Source organism: Kogia breviceps, chromosome 7 (assembly GCF_026419965.1).
Source record: "Kogia breviceps isolate mKogBre1 chromosome 7, mKogBre1 haplotype 1, whole genome shotgun sequence".
In the NCBI taxonomy this organism is placed as follows: Eukaryota; Metazoa; Chordata; class Mammalia; order Artiodactyla; family Physeteridae; genus Kogia; species Kogia breviceps.
The window spans coordinates 52,786,238-52,804,995 of NC_081316.1; the positions used below are offsets into that span (position 1 = coordinate 52,786,238).

General features: G+C 35.6%; 1 protein-coding gene across 6 annotated transcripts in view; it reads left to right on the plus strand.

Moving 5' to 3' along the window:
• The window catches only part of GRM5 (glutamate metabotropic receptor 5), a 552,365-nt gene that overhangs the window by 390,458 nt on the left and 143,149 nt on the right, over positions 1-18,758 (plus strand). For all 6 annotated transcript variants that reach the window (XM_059070417.2, XM_067038305.1, XM_067038303.1 and 3 more), the window contains one exon: positions 9,265-9,500. In XM_059070417.2, the coding sequence (XP_058926400.1) occupies positions 9,265-9,500 (236 nt within the window). The remainder of the gene's footprint in view (positions 1-9,264; positions 9,501-18,758) is intronic.

An 18,758-nucleotide genomic window follows, 5' to 3' on the forward strand; every position in this document is an offset into this window, starting at 1 on the left:
AAAGATCTGGGTTGAAATCCCCTCTATGCTAGCTGTGGGATTTTGAGTAGGTTATTTAATTCCTCAGAGCCTCAATTTCCTCAATGGTAAAAACTAGGGCTAATAATAATCATCTTTCAGGCCTGTAGAGAATCAGGAAAGCAATATAATGGAAATCACCTGACTTACACAAGACAGCAAACTTTAGATTCCTGACTTTTCTTCCTTCTTTTGAATGTTCTGATATAGCTCCTCCAATTCACACCTACTTACCCTCAGACATGGGAAAAATTCAGATTTACAAGCCCTGGAGATAAAGTGATTTTCAGTAAATAATCTAACAATTTTCTAAAAAATTCTACATTGTATTTCATTATGGAATTAATTCATTAGTGTTGACTGGTGTACATACATAAGAACTTTTATTTAAAAGCTCAATATCCTTCTTTGTTTTCACTATTTTTTTAGAGATTCTAAGACCTTCTACTCCCCCAGGGGAGGAAAAAAAAGGAATATTATATGAAGACAGCCAAGCAGTCAGTAGACAGACTCCCACTATTAGGAAGAAAAATCCCAAAATACCTGTTAGAATGCTACTGGTAAGAGATTTGTCAGGGTGATAACTATGATTACATGTGCATAGAACAGCAGTTTCCATAATAATTGTGTGGGTTGTGAACAGATTTTGAAAGAAAAAAATGCTGGGATGCAGCCTAATGAATGTACTCATTAACCTTAATAGCATCAGGTAGAGAAGGGAGAGGACCATTTTGGAGGGGGGAATGAATTCAGCCTTTCAGAGTCATTTTATAAGGCACATCAAAGAGTGCTGCTTTCTCAATTAAAAATGAATATATGCAGTTATGACTTCCCTGGTGGCGCAGTGGTTAAGAATCCACTTGCCAATTCAGGGGACACGGGTTCGAGCCCTGGTCCGGGAAGATCCCACAGGCCGCAGGCTTAGTTGCCTAAGCCCATGCACCACAATTACTGAGCCCACGTGCCGCAACAAGAGAAGCCGCCGCAATGAGTAGCCTGCACATGGCAAAGAAGAGTAGCCCCTGCTCTCTGCAACGAGAGAAAGGCTGCGCACAGGAACAAAAACCCAAGACAGCCCAAAAATAAATTAAAATATATATATATATATATATATATATATATATGCAGTTATCAGAATTCTCTAAGATTTGAAATTTGCCTTTTAAAGTCTAATTTTCTAATAAGTTATATTAAACATTTAAGTCCTTAGTATGTTCAAGGCATTATAATAAACATAAGGATGAGATGTCCAAAACATAAAATTTACAGACAATTTAGGGAAAACAAATAAATGTACTTAACTTTAATATGATGACAAATGCAAAACTAAAAGCATCAAAATGTTACCTCTATGAGAGCAGAAATTTTGTCTTCTTGTTCACCACTCTCCTCCCACATAACTAACAAGTTATTAGTTATTAGTTACCCAATACTTGTTCAATGAATAAGAAAGAAATGTCATGTATTTGAGGAATGAGAATCAAGTGCAACGTCTCCAGTACACAACATACGTGTGATAGTCTTAGCAGTACCAATACCATCACGCTAAGCGGGACTAAAGATTTCAGTGATCAAGAATAATTGTGAAAAAAAAAAAAAAAAGAATAATTGTGGGCTTCCCTGGTGGCGCAGTGGTTGAGAGTCTACCTGCCGATGCAGGGGACGCGGATTCGTGCCCCAGTCCGGGAAGATCCCACATCCTGCGGAGCGGCTAGGCCCGTGAGCCATGGCCGCTGGGCCTGCGCGTCCGGAGCCTGTGCTCCGCGACGGGAGAGGCCACGACAGTGAGAGGCCCGCGTACCGCAAAAAAAAAGAATAATTGTATGTGCCTGGCATACCCACGTCCCCCGCTCCTACCTCCCCAATGCATAAACTCACACCTCCTGACACAAATTTAATGACTGCTAACTGCTAGGAAGAGTCATTCTGATGCCTACATTTTTGGTCTGGCATTGCTCCTTTTGAAGCAGACTGAGATCATTTTTTTATGTTGTTTGCCCCCAGCAGACGCCTCCCCAAGAACTCTGCATAGTTATACTAAGTAATCATGTTGCCATTTGAGAGTTCAGCTAATGAAACCCATACCCACTGTATGTGATTAGCGTTCCATGTAAATAAATCAAGGGACTGTAAATGTAAGAACTAAGAGTATGGAAACACCCAGGATACTAATTGAGGGGATGGGGGAATAATCTCAGGAAGGCAAGACAGGAATATGATTTTCATAAGTGATGATTCGGTGACTAGGAACCTAATGAATTGTACTATTAAGGGAAAGACTGATAAAAAGAAAAGAGGATGTTCAGTCTGGAGGATAAATGAGGAAACTCCCAGTGGGCTGGAAGTCAGCAATGCGCGTTCAGGCAGGTCATACCTAATGGACTGCTGAGGACATGTGCTGGGACCTACCACAGTGTCTGTGCAGTTTGCCTACACAGAATATGCATTCAAAATGCTTACTGTATTAATGCATTAGAATGAAAAGAACATGGAGACTGTTACAGGGGATCACCCGATGCAACTTTCTGTGCGACATAAAATTTTTTGTTTTCCATAGCAATAACTTAAAACAAGGACAGGAAGGAAAAAGTATATTGTCTGCATTGTACAGATTTAGATTTTGATAAGAGACACATTTTTAAATTACTGAGCATCTCTATTCTAACATTTGATAATTACTAAGCCTTTTTTCTTCAGAATTTTCCAAGAATTTTTTACGCCCGCGACCATGCATCCTTAGGGGCTTCTACATTCCAGAAATATATTCTGACGTTAAATCTACTGATTGTAAACCCTGCAGTAATCATATTATAACCATAACCATTGGTCTGCTTCAAATATCTATATGTTAATACAAAAATAATAAAAATAATAATTCTAAAGTTAAAATGTTATAAGGATATAATTGTATAGAGCATCAGATCTTTAGAGTTCTATAATTTTCATTATTTCTCTCTCTTTTTTTTTGAGTGCCAACAGCTATTGCTCAGCATACAAAACCCTAAACATAATAGAATAGGGTGGGTTAATATAGTGCCGAACCACAGGTAAGAAAATTGTTCACTTGTATTTTTTTTTAACACTCAAATTAGTTTTATATGTAGAGAACAGATAGAAATCCAGCAGAAACAAAGTGCTAGAGAGCATATAAAGGGAAATCTGATCATTGTAGATCCCTACTTGTATTCATTTTCTTCCTTTTTCACCCCAAACCTATTTTCCTGTATTTTACAACTTAGGACATGGAACTACAATGTCATTTACAATATCACTAATATCTCCCATAAACCAAAAACATCGTCCTTTACCCCCTATTCTCCACGTATCTAGTCCTAGGGACTCTGAGAATTCCTTACAAATAGGCTCTTCATTCCCACTCCTTTAATATAAACATCGATTAGATCCCTTAACCACTGTAACAACTTTTCTAACTTGATCCTCTAACACTCATCCACAACCTTTCTTATCTGTCACTCGCACTGCTACCACAGTTCATCCAGTACTCATCGTCTCTTTGTATCACTTCCCAATTTAAAAGCCACCACTGGATCCCCTTCACCTGAATGATAAAACTCAAAACTTTTGGAATGGCCCAGAAGACCAGTCATAATGGTCTTCCTCAGCTTACTTTTCATTAGTCACTATCCAGTACACTCTATATAGCTGCAATGCTTAATATTCACTATTCCCTGATTTACAAATACCTACTTGTTATCTAAAAAATAACATTTCAAAATACAGTTATCACTCCATTACCCATATTTTCCAAACTCAATTCAAATCTTACCTTTCTACGAAGAGTTGGTCAATTATTTACTGATCTTCTCTCTCGTTGCGTTCATTTCATACCTATAACAATATTCGTTGGTATGTGGTCATTTATTTACGTCTCTCCTCCTCTCCCATTCCTCCACTAGACTGTGAACACCTGGAGTGTAGTGTCTAAAACCTAGTTAACACCGAGCTGATCTCCCTGTGCTATGTGGTTGCTTCCCACTAGCTATCTATTTTACATTTGGTAGTGTATTAGGTGCTTTGTGACCACCTAGAGGGGTGGGATAGGGAGAGTGGGAGGGAGACACAAGAGAGAGGAGATATGGGGATATATGTGTATGCATAGCTGATTCCCTTTGTTATAAAGCAGAAACTAACACATCATTGTAAAGCAATTATACTCCAATAAAGATGTTTAAAAAAAGGAAAGAAAAAAAAACCTAGTTAACATATGTTTTTCTAAGTTTAAGTACAATTTCAACACACAGTAAATGATAGATTGCATTTTCTTTCACAATATACATTGATCCTCTCTGTAGGAAAAACTGTACACACCTGTCCCATTCAGATCAGGTTTGGCCGTATAACTCCCTTTGGTCCGTGAAATGTGAGCAGAAGTGACATGCGCCACTTCTGAGCAGAATACTTAACAACCACTGCATGGGTCCAGTGCACTCTAGAACCACTGCATGAGTCCAAGACATTCTCTGTTTTTCCCTTCTGCAAGATAAGCCATGTCCCAGGAGGAATGTCTCAGAATGAAGGTGCAGAGTTATAGGCCATCTGCAGTGAACCTAAAGGCTGAGCAAGAAATAAACTTTTGTTCTAAACCACTGAGATACAGGAACTGTTTACTGCCACAAAATAATTTAGTCTAAGATAGGTAGGTATTTAATAAATGTTGAAGAAAAGAAGGAAAGTTATAGAGACATAGAAGATGAATTTTGGCTGGGGAATTCCAGAGTCAGTTTTGTTTGAAACAGGAACCTTCTTTTGAAAAAAGATAAAAATTAAACTTTCATGAATTGCTAATTATGAGAAATAATGGAAATTGGGGGTTGAGAGGAGAAAGAGAAAAGGGTAGATGGTAGAGTAAGAGTATATATTTTAGTAATGTGATATTGGGAAGAAAATGAAAAGTAAATTCTTGCTAGATGAGCACGTCCTTAAGATGTCTGCAGGCAAGATTTAAAGGAATCTGAGGTTTCTATTGAGGAGGTGTTTTGAGAATGGGTACATATTTAAGATTTCTCTTTTAGTTATGTCAACCTAAGTAAATTTAAATTTTTTTTCTTATTTCAATGTCTAAAGTACTGTCTCTATAGGAAAAAAATTGTTTTAAAAATTTAAAAACTGGAAACCTAACCATAACAACATCCAAATATATATGTACATATATATGTGTGTGTGTGTGTGTGTGTGTGTGTGTATATATATATATATATATATATATATATATATATATATATATATATATGTATACACATACCTACTTGTTATTCACAGTAGGCATGTTCTATAAACAGGCACCAAACACTGAATTAGTGAATACTGACCATTACTCCTACGGGAAATATAGGTTTAAATTGTCGTGGGCCTCTAGTCACATTTTCATCAACTAGTCATTACATAACCTTGCTTTATGGTGTTCTGGTCTAAAGATACTTTATTTAATATTTAATATCTAATATTGTTGATGAATTAATATTGAATTCACAGAAAACAGCACTTTACTCATGCCTAAATGCAGCTATTTTTTTTAATTTTTAAGAGTATATGTATTATCAACCTACCTTTTTTTTAAACATCTTTATTGGAGTATAACTGTTTTACAATAGTGCGTTAGTTTTTCCTTTACAACAAAGTGAATCAGTTATACATATACATATGTTCCCATATCTCTTCCCTCTTGCGTCACCCTCTCTCCCACCGTCCCGATCCCACTCCTCTAGGTATCAGCCTACATTTTAAAAAATATATTTATTTATTTAGCTGCACTGGGCCTTAGTTGCAGCACGCGGGATCTTCATCCCCACATGCGGAATCTTAGTTGCAGCATGCTGGATCTTGTTCCCTGACCAGGGATCAAACCCGGGCCCCATGCATTGGGAGCACAGGGTCTTAACCACTGGACCACCAGGGGCAGCTGGTTTTCTATGTAAGGTATAGCACAGCCTTCTTGCACTTGGGAACTCTAAATAATGTATCAGTACGATACTTGGGGATATTTTAAACAGCAAAATCAATTTTAAAAAACACACAAAAATGCAAAAACTTGGCACTTAATAGACCATGAAAAGGACACTTCTTTATAGTATCAAAAATAAAACAAGAAAGCAGAAGTTCACCTTGTTCAGCCTCAGCCAGGTATATGCACATCAGAAGAATCAACTTTTTTGCCACTCTCTGTATATCTGAAAATGACCATAAAAGTGCCATGAGTATCAGTATGGGGGTTGCAAATAAATTTTAGCAAGTAGGTGAATTTACAAATACAGATTCTGCAAATAATGGGAAAAGACTGTAAATCAAAGAATTGGAAAGAAAATAATGAATGGATTATAAGGAGATAGGTAAAATGTCCATCAATGAGAAGAAATTGGATGGATGGATGAAGAGATAGATAGATAGATACTAAATCTAGAAACTTGACTGAAATGTGGTACATTTTCAGTTTCTTTCCTTATCTTCCTTCCCCCTTTTTCCTGATTTGGTAAAATATATGTCACCCAAAAGCATTCAAGTAGTGCCAGAATCTTGATAGTCCACTCTAACAATGCAATGGAAAGCATTAAATAGTAGAAAGGTAAGCTCAAGTTTTCTTGGCTATTCACTTATGAATTTATTATTCCTTACGTAGACATACCCTATCATCTTAATGCAAATCTTAAAAGCACATTTTTATGAAAATGTTAATATTTAATAAGCTAAAGTCAATATAGCACCATCTAACCTAGCCAATATGGATTGAACTTTCTTGAGACTTGCACAGCAGATATTCCCCCATAAGCTTAAATAGAATAACCATTTTTTGCCACACAGACACTGGAATTTTCTGTTTATATAGGAACTCTTTTATGGTTTTTATTTTGCTGTTGAATGGAAGTATCTGGAACAAAACTGTTTTAAAAATCACCACTCTAACCTATAGACTACTAAAAAGCATCATCTTTTGCTAAATTAAATGTAGAGATTTATACATGGGAAAACAAAAGCTAAAGAACATGATGAGAGATGAGTAAATTAACACACTACGGTCCTTACTTTTTTTTTTTTTTAATGGAAATATCACCTCCAAAAAAGTTTATCAAGACAGGTATTTTACAATCCCCATTAAATGCAGTGAATGAATTGTGAGGGTAAATTGGACCCATTATGATCTTACATTTCTTATGTAATATTCATAATCACAGCATTACATAAGAGCAAACTCGCATGAATAAAAGGAGCAATTTAAATTCCCACTTCCTTGGAGAACGGGGCTCTGCTTGACAAACAGGGTTTCCGGTCCCATTTGCAGCACGCCCATGCATCTCCTCGAGTGCCAATGAGACCCACACTCTCCTATCAGTGATATAATAAACCCTCCAAAACAGAGCAAGAAAATGAAGCAAACAAGCCCACTTCATTTCAACTTGTCAGCTTTAAATAAAATCTGTGCAGCTGAAATGAGAAACTTCAGGGACGATAATGTGTGAAGTAACCACATTCAACATTGGGACAAAACGTATTGCATCAGTTTTTTTTTTTTTTTTCCTGATTTGCCACAAAAGTTTTTGAAATTTCAACATGGATAATTTTCCATGAAATCTCTTCTTGTCAAGGAGGACTTGGAAGAAGAAATGGTTTATTTTTTTCCTTTGTTTCTTTTATTATCCTCCTCCACCCATGGATGCCTTAGGAATGAATATCTCAAGCCCCTATGATATCTTAATGAATAATATATGACCTTTGGAACAACTCTCATTATCAGTTTTTAAGTCAGAGCATACTGAAGAAAGTACATGCTTTTTTTTACTTATTCTAATTAATTCCTTACATAATACTTTCCCTGGCACAGATTTATGTAAAATATTGGAGCATGCTCTCTGCCTCCCCCCCGAAAAAAAGCATAAAGGACAAAAATGCATTGGAAGGAAGATAAAAAGAAATTAAAGAAAAAATAAATTAACATTCCAATAAATAGAAATATCTGAACATTAATGAAATAAACAATGATTGTTAATGTAAATCCTTTCACTCACACTTTCCTCAGTACCCACTCCCTTTCACCCAGCTAATCTCCAAAACCTTTCCTGCCTTGTGTTCAGGAGGCTCCATTCTGTTCTTCCCTTCAACTGTCTCCGTATCTTCTCTTCCCTCTTTGTTGTTACTTTTTTTTTTTCATGGTTACATTTCCCTTGACTTTCTTTACTTCTGAAAGAGCACTTGCACTTCTTCAAAGGAAGGATAGTACCACCGGGTCCCAGCAGATGCATAGCACAAGTTGCATATTCCAAATGACAGAGAGGGTGGGAAAAGTCAGAGACACTTCTTTCCTAAATGCCCCAAGGTGTGTCCAGATTTGATATAAACACTTTTTCTTGTTTTTTATTTCCAATGTTGTGTCTCATGTATTTTCCAAATAAGCTTAGAATATTTTTCCTTATTCTGTTATACTCAAGAACTCTCTGATTTCAAACTCTTTTATTTTAAAATTCCTACATTACTTTGAGTGATCAGTACATAGAATGATATTCATATTGAGGAGTATGATCGCTGTCACCATCTTTGATGGCCTATTGCTAAGAAGTTCTTTCAATCACTCTAATGTAAAACATGATTTCATATGCATATTTTAAATGTGTTAGAGAAGTACCATGGGATAGGAAAGAGGAATATGGACTATAAGTACTTCAGTTTGAGGCTCTGATGAATCAATATTTAATTGAATGACCATAATCAGAAAGTTTTTTTTAACCTCTCTATCGTCACATGGAAACATGGAAACAAGTGAATATCCTGTCATAGGATGGTTAAATTAACATTAGGTATATTTTAGAAATATTTTTCATTTTTACTTTATGATAACTATAATGATTATTGTTAAGTAAAGGAAAAGAATGTATTTAAAGTTAACTTGACCTAGCTATTAAACATTCAGTAAATAGTGTGAATGGTGATATTACGCAGCTTCCATGCATATACTATATTCTACAACCAGTAAAATTCTGCCAAAAGCATAAGGTTATTCTCTGCAGTTCAAGGTAAGTGAGACTGGTACCTTCCAGCATTCTTAGACCCAAAGTTTCCATTGTGTTTTGCACTTTTTATCCTAGAAAGTTGCTATCTCAAGAATCACGTAGTATAATGTAAGACCATAGTGTGGCCTGAGTGCCATTTAATGACTAATGTTTTCAAAATGACAGCAAGTAGAATAATTTTCTTAGAAGATAACTGTTCTAAGCTGAGGGGTTTTTTGTTTCCCCACAGTGATGGCTGGGCTGACAGATATGATGTGACAGATGGATATCAGCGAGAAGCTGTTGGTGGAATCACAATCAAGCTCCAATCTCCTGATGTCAAGTGGTTTGATGATTATTATCTGAAGCTCCGGCCAGAAACAAACCTCCGAAATCCCTGGTTTCAAGAATTTTGGCAGCATCGTTTTCAGTGCCGGCTGGAAGGGTTTGCACAGGAGAACAGCAAATACAACAAGACTTGCAATAGTAAGCAGATTTATTATTTCACTTAAAGTGGATATGGCTAAGGCTCCAATTTAAGTAAACTGTGTCATGGGGATAGTGGCTGTAATCTGTTAGAGAGAAGGACTCATATAAAGTGGGTATTGCTTCTTAGAGTGGTAAGAAAAATATATGAGGATAAATGTTCACTCTATTAAGATTTCAGACTATTTATATTTATATCATTCAGGAAATTGGTACTGTGCTTAAAAGATAATGTGAGCTCCAGAAAGAACTCTTCTTGACATCTTTGAAGGCAAGAACTACATTCTGATCATTTTGATTATCTTTAGCAGTTAGCACAGTGCAAGGCACATAGCAAGGGTTTCATGTAATATGTCTGAAGAATGAATGAGTGAATGTTGAAGGACAGAGCCAATTCCTACTTCCATCAAAAAACTATAAAATAGTAGCAAGGATTTGCTATGTATAATTATGATGTTTCAGGAGACATAACCTAAGCAGAGCCATTCACTCAGTTATTCAACAAATACAAGGATTCACAATATGCCAAACATCGCTTTACTTGTAAGGGTATCAAGAAGAGGAAAACTAGATCCTGCCCTCGAGGGGTTTAGTGTCTAGTTAGGGAGATCGTCATGCAAACAAAAATTGTAATTCAGTGTTGTAAGCAACATAACATGGGTTTTAAACAAAGGGTTTGGTTAGTTTCATTTGTAGCACATCCAAAGGGTATCTTGACTCTAAGAACCAGGTAGGGTCAATGCTGATTCATAAGTCAAAGTGTAAAGGTTAAGGTTTGTTAAAACCAATAAGGGATTTGTTGAGACTGACATCTCACATTGTGTAACAAGCACCTCATATGCATTTGCCAAGGAGTAAAATGTTTTAGTTGGTGGTATAATGTCTTTATCATCATGATGCTGGAACAGAAAAGTGCACCAGGGCAGTGAGGTTGAAATCCTGGCCCACGAACTAATTCCAGTCCACAGAGAAGTGGACTCAACAAAATGAGGAAAATAGGAACAATGTAGTGAATTTTTTATAATGCATTTCCTCCCTGAGTTCACATCCATACTATGTTTTTTCTATCAGTTCGTTCTTTTGTGAAAATGAATGAGGTAGTAAGTGGTGATTTGTAATTATCTTTAAATGTCTGTACAAGTAAAATGAGAACTTGGCAACCTTGTGTCAGTTCCTAATTCGGCACTGGTGGAGGAGAGGGATGCTAGAGTGTGGCCTGGTACTGCCCAATGAAATCCAGAAATCATAGAAGCCTGGTGTGAGACTACATTTGCTTCTCTCTTGTTTTAGACACTGCTAACTCTTGTCCAAAATCTTCAAATGCTTCATTTCCTTTGTTTTTATTTTTTACTTTCATGAAAAAATGTGTGTGAATACACAGGATTGTGACTTGTGTTTCACAATTTCAACGTTTATAGCCAATTTTATATTTTTCACAGTTCTATCCAGTTTCTGAAGGACACAAACTTCTTTATTCTCTTGAAAGTTGGCGAGTATGTGGTCTCTGTGTACCGATTCTATGAGTGTGTAGAGATTACTCTATGTAGCTACACTGGAGGAGTTTTAGAGGGTCAGCAGTAGACCCAGTCTCCTTTCCAGTTTCTCTTTACTAAGGAGTTAGTGACAACCCCTAACCAGTGTGACTAAGTGAATTTTTCCAGTTGGTCTTTCACCCTCTTTTGTACTAATGTTCTTCCTTCCCCACTCCTTTTTGTGTGAAATGTTTTCTCCTTGAAATAATTCTTTGTTTCTCTTACTTTTTTTTTTTCTATTGGAGGTCTTATTGAGATATAGTCTTGAAAAACTCTTTGACTGATTTCCATAGAAACATTATTTCTATGGAAATTGTTCTATAAAATTCTCCATTTAAACTTGTTGCTATAGCTCTCTGTCTTTCACATGAGCACCCTGATGTGACTTCTCTGCACAGGATCTGTTCCTTACTCTAGTTCTGGAAAGCATTCTTTAGTCCCGCCCCCTTGGAATCTTATCTGTCATTTTGTACATAAAAATGAACAGTTATATGTAATACCTCTGTTATTCTTCTCAATGAGGGAAATACTATTATTATCCTTACTTTAAAATAACAAAACAGATTTGGAGAGACAAAAGAACTTGCTCAGGAAAACATTAGAACTTAGAACTGAGCTCAGATTTGTCTAAAGTTTAACCAATATGCTATTCTAAAGAGAGAGAATATTATAGTTTTAAAAATCACTATCATATTTGCATTTTATAATAGTTAACATATAGGTCAAAGATACAGAAAAGAAAAATAAATCTTAAAATTATTTGGGTACAACTATGGAATGCGTTAATAGATACCTTGATATTCCTACTCGCTACTTTTGATCATATTTCCTTATTTACTCAAATGTCCTTTCAGCATCCCAGTCCATATCTTCAAAAAGACCCCAGGTAGTTTATTCTTATCTGTAACACTACTGAATATGAGTAGTGTTTTCCTAAATATAATGTACTTTCATCAAGAAGTGTGCATAAGACAACCATTTTTGAGTTGGAGTGGTAAGTTGGAGCTTATAATTCATTGATGGCAGGCAAGAAATCTTCACCTTATTCATTGTCTACATTACCTAAAACGCAATAGATAGTTCAGTAAGTAAAATGGCTTGACACAAGGAGTGGAAATACCCATAGCTGAATTACTGCTTATTTTTCCTAGAAGCTTCTTGAAAGGCAAAGTATAAAAGCTAGGAGAGGTATCTGAATCTGGTAGTCCAGAATTAGCAGTAGCCTTATACAGAATGAGGTATAGAAAAACTTTTGAGTAACCAGAAAGTTAAAGTAAAACACTTAATATTGAATAAGTAACAGAGCCATCCTGGAAATGGACCAACTCCTAGAAATGGGACAGAGTGAGACACAAGAGGGAAGAGATACGGGGATACATGTATATGTATAGCTGATTCACTTTGTTATAAAGCAGAAACTAACATACCATTGTAAAGCAATTATACTCCAATAAAGATGTTAAAAAAATACTATGAACAAAACACTTGGAAGACAAGTGCTTAGGTACAACCTACAAAATAAAATCAGTTATTTGTGAAGTATTGCCATGCATCTACACACGTCTTAAATGCAACTATTTTGTATTCTGCAATAAAGTCTTTTTAATTTTGTTAAAAAAAAAATCTGGATGTTAAACCAATGTGACTAATAACAGCACAGTGTTAATGGCAAAACCACTAATACTACCTTAGTATAATTTTCCAAGTACAGTTTATTTTTCTTTAGACTAATGACTTATTGTAACACCTGGACAGCAGTCTTTCATACAGCCTCTTCCAATTTCTCACTAAAGTATTGATGAATACACCAATAACAAAAACAAAACAAAACTCATGTAACAATAATCTTAACTAATAACGTCAGCCATCAGTATGCCAGTGCCTGGAGGACTTCGACTAAATAGCCATAACGCCTGTGAAATCAGATGTTGGTGCAAATGGCTAACTATACATACACATATAACCGGATGAGTAAAATAGTTAAGTGTGAAAAAGAAAACTAGAGACAAAAGAAGCTACGGTAGGGGGATGTGGAAGGTTTTACTCAGAAAACAAATGATAGAGCATATGAGATTGCTCATATGCTTTAAAAATTTTTAAGTCCTTGTGTTAAAAGGGAAAAAACACCAATATGACAGTCTAAATATTGATTTTCTTACAAGAAAAACTCATCCAACTTTAAAATATAAATATTAAAAAACAGATAAATGTACAATGGATATATTGTATTTCATAGAACAATTAGAAATGAGTAATAAACCTACGAAAAAATTCACTCCCATTGTTAGTCATAAAAATACAAATGTTCTTTTTTATCCTTCTATAGTTTTGAAACATTCTAAAATAAGAAAAAGTTATTTCTTATCCAAAAACAAAAGAAAAATTAACATTTTCAAATTATCATTTTAGGATGCTTTCTCCACCCCCCCGCCACACACATTTTTAAGGAAGGCACTTTCCTTTATATGTATGGTGTGTGTGTGTGATATGTTGTAGAATAATGTATATATAATGTACATAAAACACACAAATCTTAAGTGAATTTAAGCTTTATACATTTTTACATATATATATATATACATCTCTGTAACTACCATCCAAAACAACAATATCAGAAAGCTCTCTCATACCCAATCCCAATCAATATCATGCTCCATTAATATAAATTTTTTCAAGGCCCATCAGTTTTACCTACCCTGTACATCATATAAATGGAATCTTACATTATTTACCTTTTTGTGCCTGGCCTTTTCCCCTCAAAATAGTGTTGTGGGATTCATCCCCACTGTTATGTGTATCAGTAGTTTATTCTTTATTGCTGTGTAGTGTTCCTTTGTATGAATACACAAGAATTTATCTATCAGTTCTCCTATAGATGGAAATTTGGATTATTCACAGTTTTAAGTATTATAAATAAAGCTTTTATGAACACTCTTGTACGTATCATCTGGCAAACATATATCCTAATTCCTGTTAGATGTATACCTGGTAATGGAATTGTGAGGTCATAAGCTAAGCATATGAAATGCATGATAGTTCAAGTTGCTGTGCACCCTTGACAACAGTTGGTATTATCTTTTTTACTTTAAACATTCTGTCAGTGTTGGGTTATCATATTGTGATTTTGATTGGCTTTTCCATCATACATTATGAAGCTAAGTTCCTTTTCAAATGCTTACTGGAAATTTGGGCATCCTCTTTTGTAAAGTATCTGTTCCAGTCTTTTGCACATTTGATTACTTTTTAATATCTATTTTAAGGGTTCCTCATATACTATGGATATGAGTTTTTTATTAGATATATGTATCATGAAAATCACCCAATTGGGAGTATAGCTTATTACTATTTCCTATTTCTCTCATTTGCTACTTGTTTTTTTGCTACTTGTTATTTGTCTAATTTATTTTTTATTTTAAAAATATCTATCTACCTATCTATCTATCTATTTGGCTGCACCAGGTCTTTAGCTGCGACACGTGGGATCTTCGTTGCTGCATGCAGAATCTTCACTGAAGCATGCTGGATCTTTTAGTTGCGGCATGTGGAATCTAGTTCCCTAACCAGGGATGAAACCCAGGCCCCCTGCATTGCGAGCATGGAGTGTTAACCACTGGACCACCAGGGAAATCCCTATTCTTTAATTTTTTAATTCTTCCTTCCTATTGTCTTCTTCTGGATTAATCAATATTTTTTATTATCCTATGTTGTCACCTCTATGAACATTTTTGTTTCATCTCAGTATAATTCATTTAGCATTTTCAATAAAAATTCCTAAATTAATGCTTAATTTAATGCAAACTACTTTAAGTTGGCTCTTGTTTATATTCAAGAATCTTACAAATATTTAAGTCCATTTATCCCCTTTCACTGTTTTTTGCTATTGCCTTATAAATTACTTTTATATGTATTATATACACTACTTTGTTATGATTTATTTGATTTGTTATAATTGTTGCTCTGAATGGTCAATAGTCTTATATTTACCCACGCTAGTGTTCTTCATTCCTTCTGCTACTTCCTTGCTTTCATCTGATTCTTTCAAGCTGAAGAATTTCCTTTTGTGTTTCTTATAATGTAGGCTACTGCCAACAAATTATATCAGCTTTTTTTCTCAGACTATTTTTATTTTCCCTTTATTTATTTTTTCAGTTTTATTGAGATATGATTGACATACAGCAGTGCATAAGTTTAAGGTGTACAACATAATGATTTGAATAACATACATCATGATACAGTTACCGCAATAGCTTAGCAAACATCCATCAGGTCACACAGATACAACATTAAAGAAATAGAAAAAAAAAAGTTTTTCTTTGTAATGAGAACTCTTAGGATTTACTCTCTCAGCAACTTTCATTTATAATGTACAGCAATGTTAGTTATATTTATCATGTTGTACATTACATCTCTAGTACTTATTTATCTTACAACTGGAAGTTTGTATCTTTTGACCATGTTCATTTTAACCCCTCTCCTCCCTCCTCCCACCTCTGGTAGCCACAAATATGATCTCTTTTTCTATGAGTTTGTTTGTTTTGAAGCATAATTGACCTATAACATTATGTTAGTTCCTGGCACATAACATAGTGATTTGATATTTCTATACATTTTGAAATGTATTGTTTTTGAAGGATATATTTACTGAGTATAGCATTCTATATTGGCAGGTTTTCTTTTGTTTTGTTTTGTTTTTTAAGTTTTGTAGAGTTTATTATGATGAGCTTTATAATTTATTTATTTATTTTTTGGCTGTGTCGGGTCTTAGTTGTGGCACGCAGGATCTTTCATTGCGGCATGCAGACTGTTCGTTGCGGTGTGTGGGCTTCTCTCTAGTTGTGGCACACATGCTCCAGAGCATGCGGGCTCCAGAGCACATGGTTGTGGTGTGCGGGCTTAGTTGCCCTGTGGCGTGTGGGATCTTAGTTCCCTGACCAGGGATCAAACTGGCGTCCCCTGCACTGCAAGACGGATTCTCAACCACTGGACCACTAGGGAAGTCCCTGGCAGGTTTTCTTTTGTTTAGTATTTTTCTCAGTTTTTTTTTTCCTTTAAAAACAACATTCCATTTGTTTTCCTGAAATCCATGATTTCATTGAGAAGTTAGCCATAATTCTTAATGTTGTCCCACTGTTGGCAATATGTATTCTTTTTTTCTAGGCTTTTAAGATAGCTTTTTTTTTTTTTTAAGTTTTGTTGACTATGATGCAAGTAGGTGTGATTTCCACTGCATTTTTTTTTTTTTTTTTTTTTTTTTTTTTGCGGTATGCGGGCCTCTCACTGTTGTGGCCTCTCCCGTTGCGGAGCACAGGCTCCGGACGCACAGGCCTAGCGGCCATGGCTCACGGGCTTAGTTGCTCCGCGGCATGTGGGATCTTCCCGGACCAGGGCACGAACCCGTGTCTCCTGCATTGGCAGGCGGATTCTCAACCACTGCGCCACCAGGGAAGCCCCGCATATTTCTTTTATAGGGTTTCCAGAGCTTCTTAAAACTGTGAATTAAAGACTTGGATCTGTGTTGAAAATTTTCCATACGTTATTTCCTGAAACAGCCCTTCTGCCACATTTCTCTCTCTGCTCCTTCCAGTACCCAGTTACACCTGTGTTACATCATTTGACTATGTCTCACGTGATGTTTTCTCTAGGCTCACTTTCTTCCTTTCTTTCTTTTCTTTTTTCTTTCTTTCTTTTTCTTTCTTTTCTTTCTTTCCTTCTTTCATATCTCTTTTTCTCTCTGTGCTTCAGTTTGACTTTTTTCTACTATTCTTTCTTCAATCTCACTAATTGTGTCTTCCCCTATGTCCAGTCTGCTGTTAACCATAATAAAAAGTTCTTAATTTCAGATATGGCATTTTACAATCCTAGAATGCCCATTTAATTCTTTTTATAGTTTCCAATTTTCTGTTGAAGTTCTCCTTCTCATCCATTTTTTCAACCCTTCATTTGCTTGAAAATATTTATTATAGTTATTTTAAGGTCCTTTTTTTCAAATTCTAATACCCAAGATCTTCCATCAGTCTACTTCTATTGACTTATTTTTCTTAGTTACTAGTCACATTTTATGCTTCTTGACACATATGCAATACATTTTCTTTTATGCCAGACATTGAGTATAAAGTAACCATAAGGACTAAATTTTATATTTTTTCCCCCAGTGGTTTGCCTTTTCCAGATTCAAAGCAAATGAGATGGGGTAGGTTCCAGCAGAAGGTAGAAGCAGTCAATCTCCGGTTAAGACTATCTTTACAGGACAATTGGCATGGAATTTTAATTGAGATTCTTGGCTAGTGTATCCCCTGCCCTGGAATACTGACTCAATCAGATTTTTACATTTTTGAGTTTTGTCCTCTAGCCTCTTGAACCATACTGTTTCTAAACTGGGCATGAGAAAAAAACTAATTGACTAATCGAAGTTTGAGCAGTTTTCATTCCTCAAGTGGTGCTTTTCTGCCAAATATTATGAAACAATGGGAGATTTCAGTCTTCTTCAAAATCATGGGCCTCTCATGAAGCTTCCAGAATCAGGAAGTGAAGCATGAGGTCAAATGGCAGTCATACATTTAGGGCTCCTGGAATTTACAAACTGACATACCAGAGCATTTCAATATCCAAACGTTTTTCCAGTTTCTCTTTTTTCCAGCAGTGTCATATACTAGGTGGAATTACGTCTCCCCCTCCCACAGCCCCAATTCGTATCCTTTCCCAGAACCTCAGAATGTGACTTCATTTAGAAATAGTGTCATTGCAGATGTAATTAGTTAAGATGAGGACATACTGAAGTTGGATGGGCTCGTAATCCAATATGACAGGTGTCTTTATAAAAAGAAGAGAAGGGACACAAAGACAGAGAGACACAGAGGGAAAATGGCATGGGAAGACACAGCAGGAGCTTGAGTGATGCAGCAGAAAGCCAAGGAATGCCAACGATTAACAGCCACTACCAGAAGCTAGAAGAGGCAAGGAAGATTCTACCCCGTGTCTCAGGCGGAGTATGGCTGTGCTGACAACCTGATTTAGAACTTTTAGCATCCAGAACCGGGAGAGAATAAATTTCTGTTGTCTTAAGCCACCAAGTTTGTGGTACTTTGTTATGGCAGCCCTAGGAAACTAACGTCCCTTCATCTAGACCAAGCTGGATCATCAGCCTGGGTCCCTAATCTGCAGATACTCTTAGACAATAAAGCAACTGGTGATACCTGTCCACTTTTTCAAGTTTCCTCTCTGTTAGTTGATTTTGTCTTTGTTGCTTCCACACGTCTGCATTGCCTTTAAATTTTTTGGTTTTTGCATTTCTTTGACGTTTTAAAGTTATGCAATAAAAGAATTTTCATTTGCTTTCTTCTCCATTCTAACACCAGAAGTTCCTCCTTTACTCTTTATTCTTAATTGCCACAACCGTGCAATCCCAATTTTGATGTATAGATAAAGCCTGCAATTTATAATGTCTAAACTGTTTAGACTTTTATTAATTTTTGTTTTATTTTTAAGCATTTAAAAACTTAAATCAAAATATAACTATATCCCTTAAGTGTTTTAACTATGTGGTACCGTTAGAACACAGATTTTATCTACTATTAACAGTGAGCCTGATTTCAGTAAATTTTACTTGAAATGCACAATTATTTTAGACTTACATTATAAATTAATGAATAATAATAAAAGTATTAAGAATATAATTTAATTATTCTAATTGTTCATTTAAATAACCCAGTAATAAAAGCTACAGAGA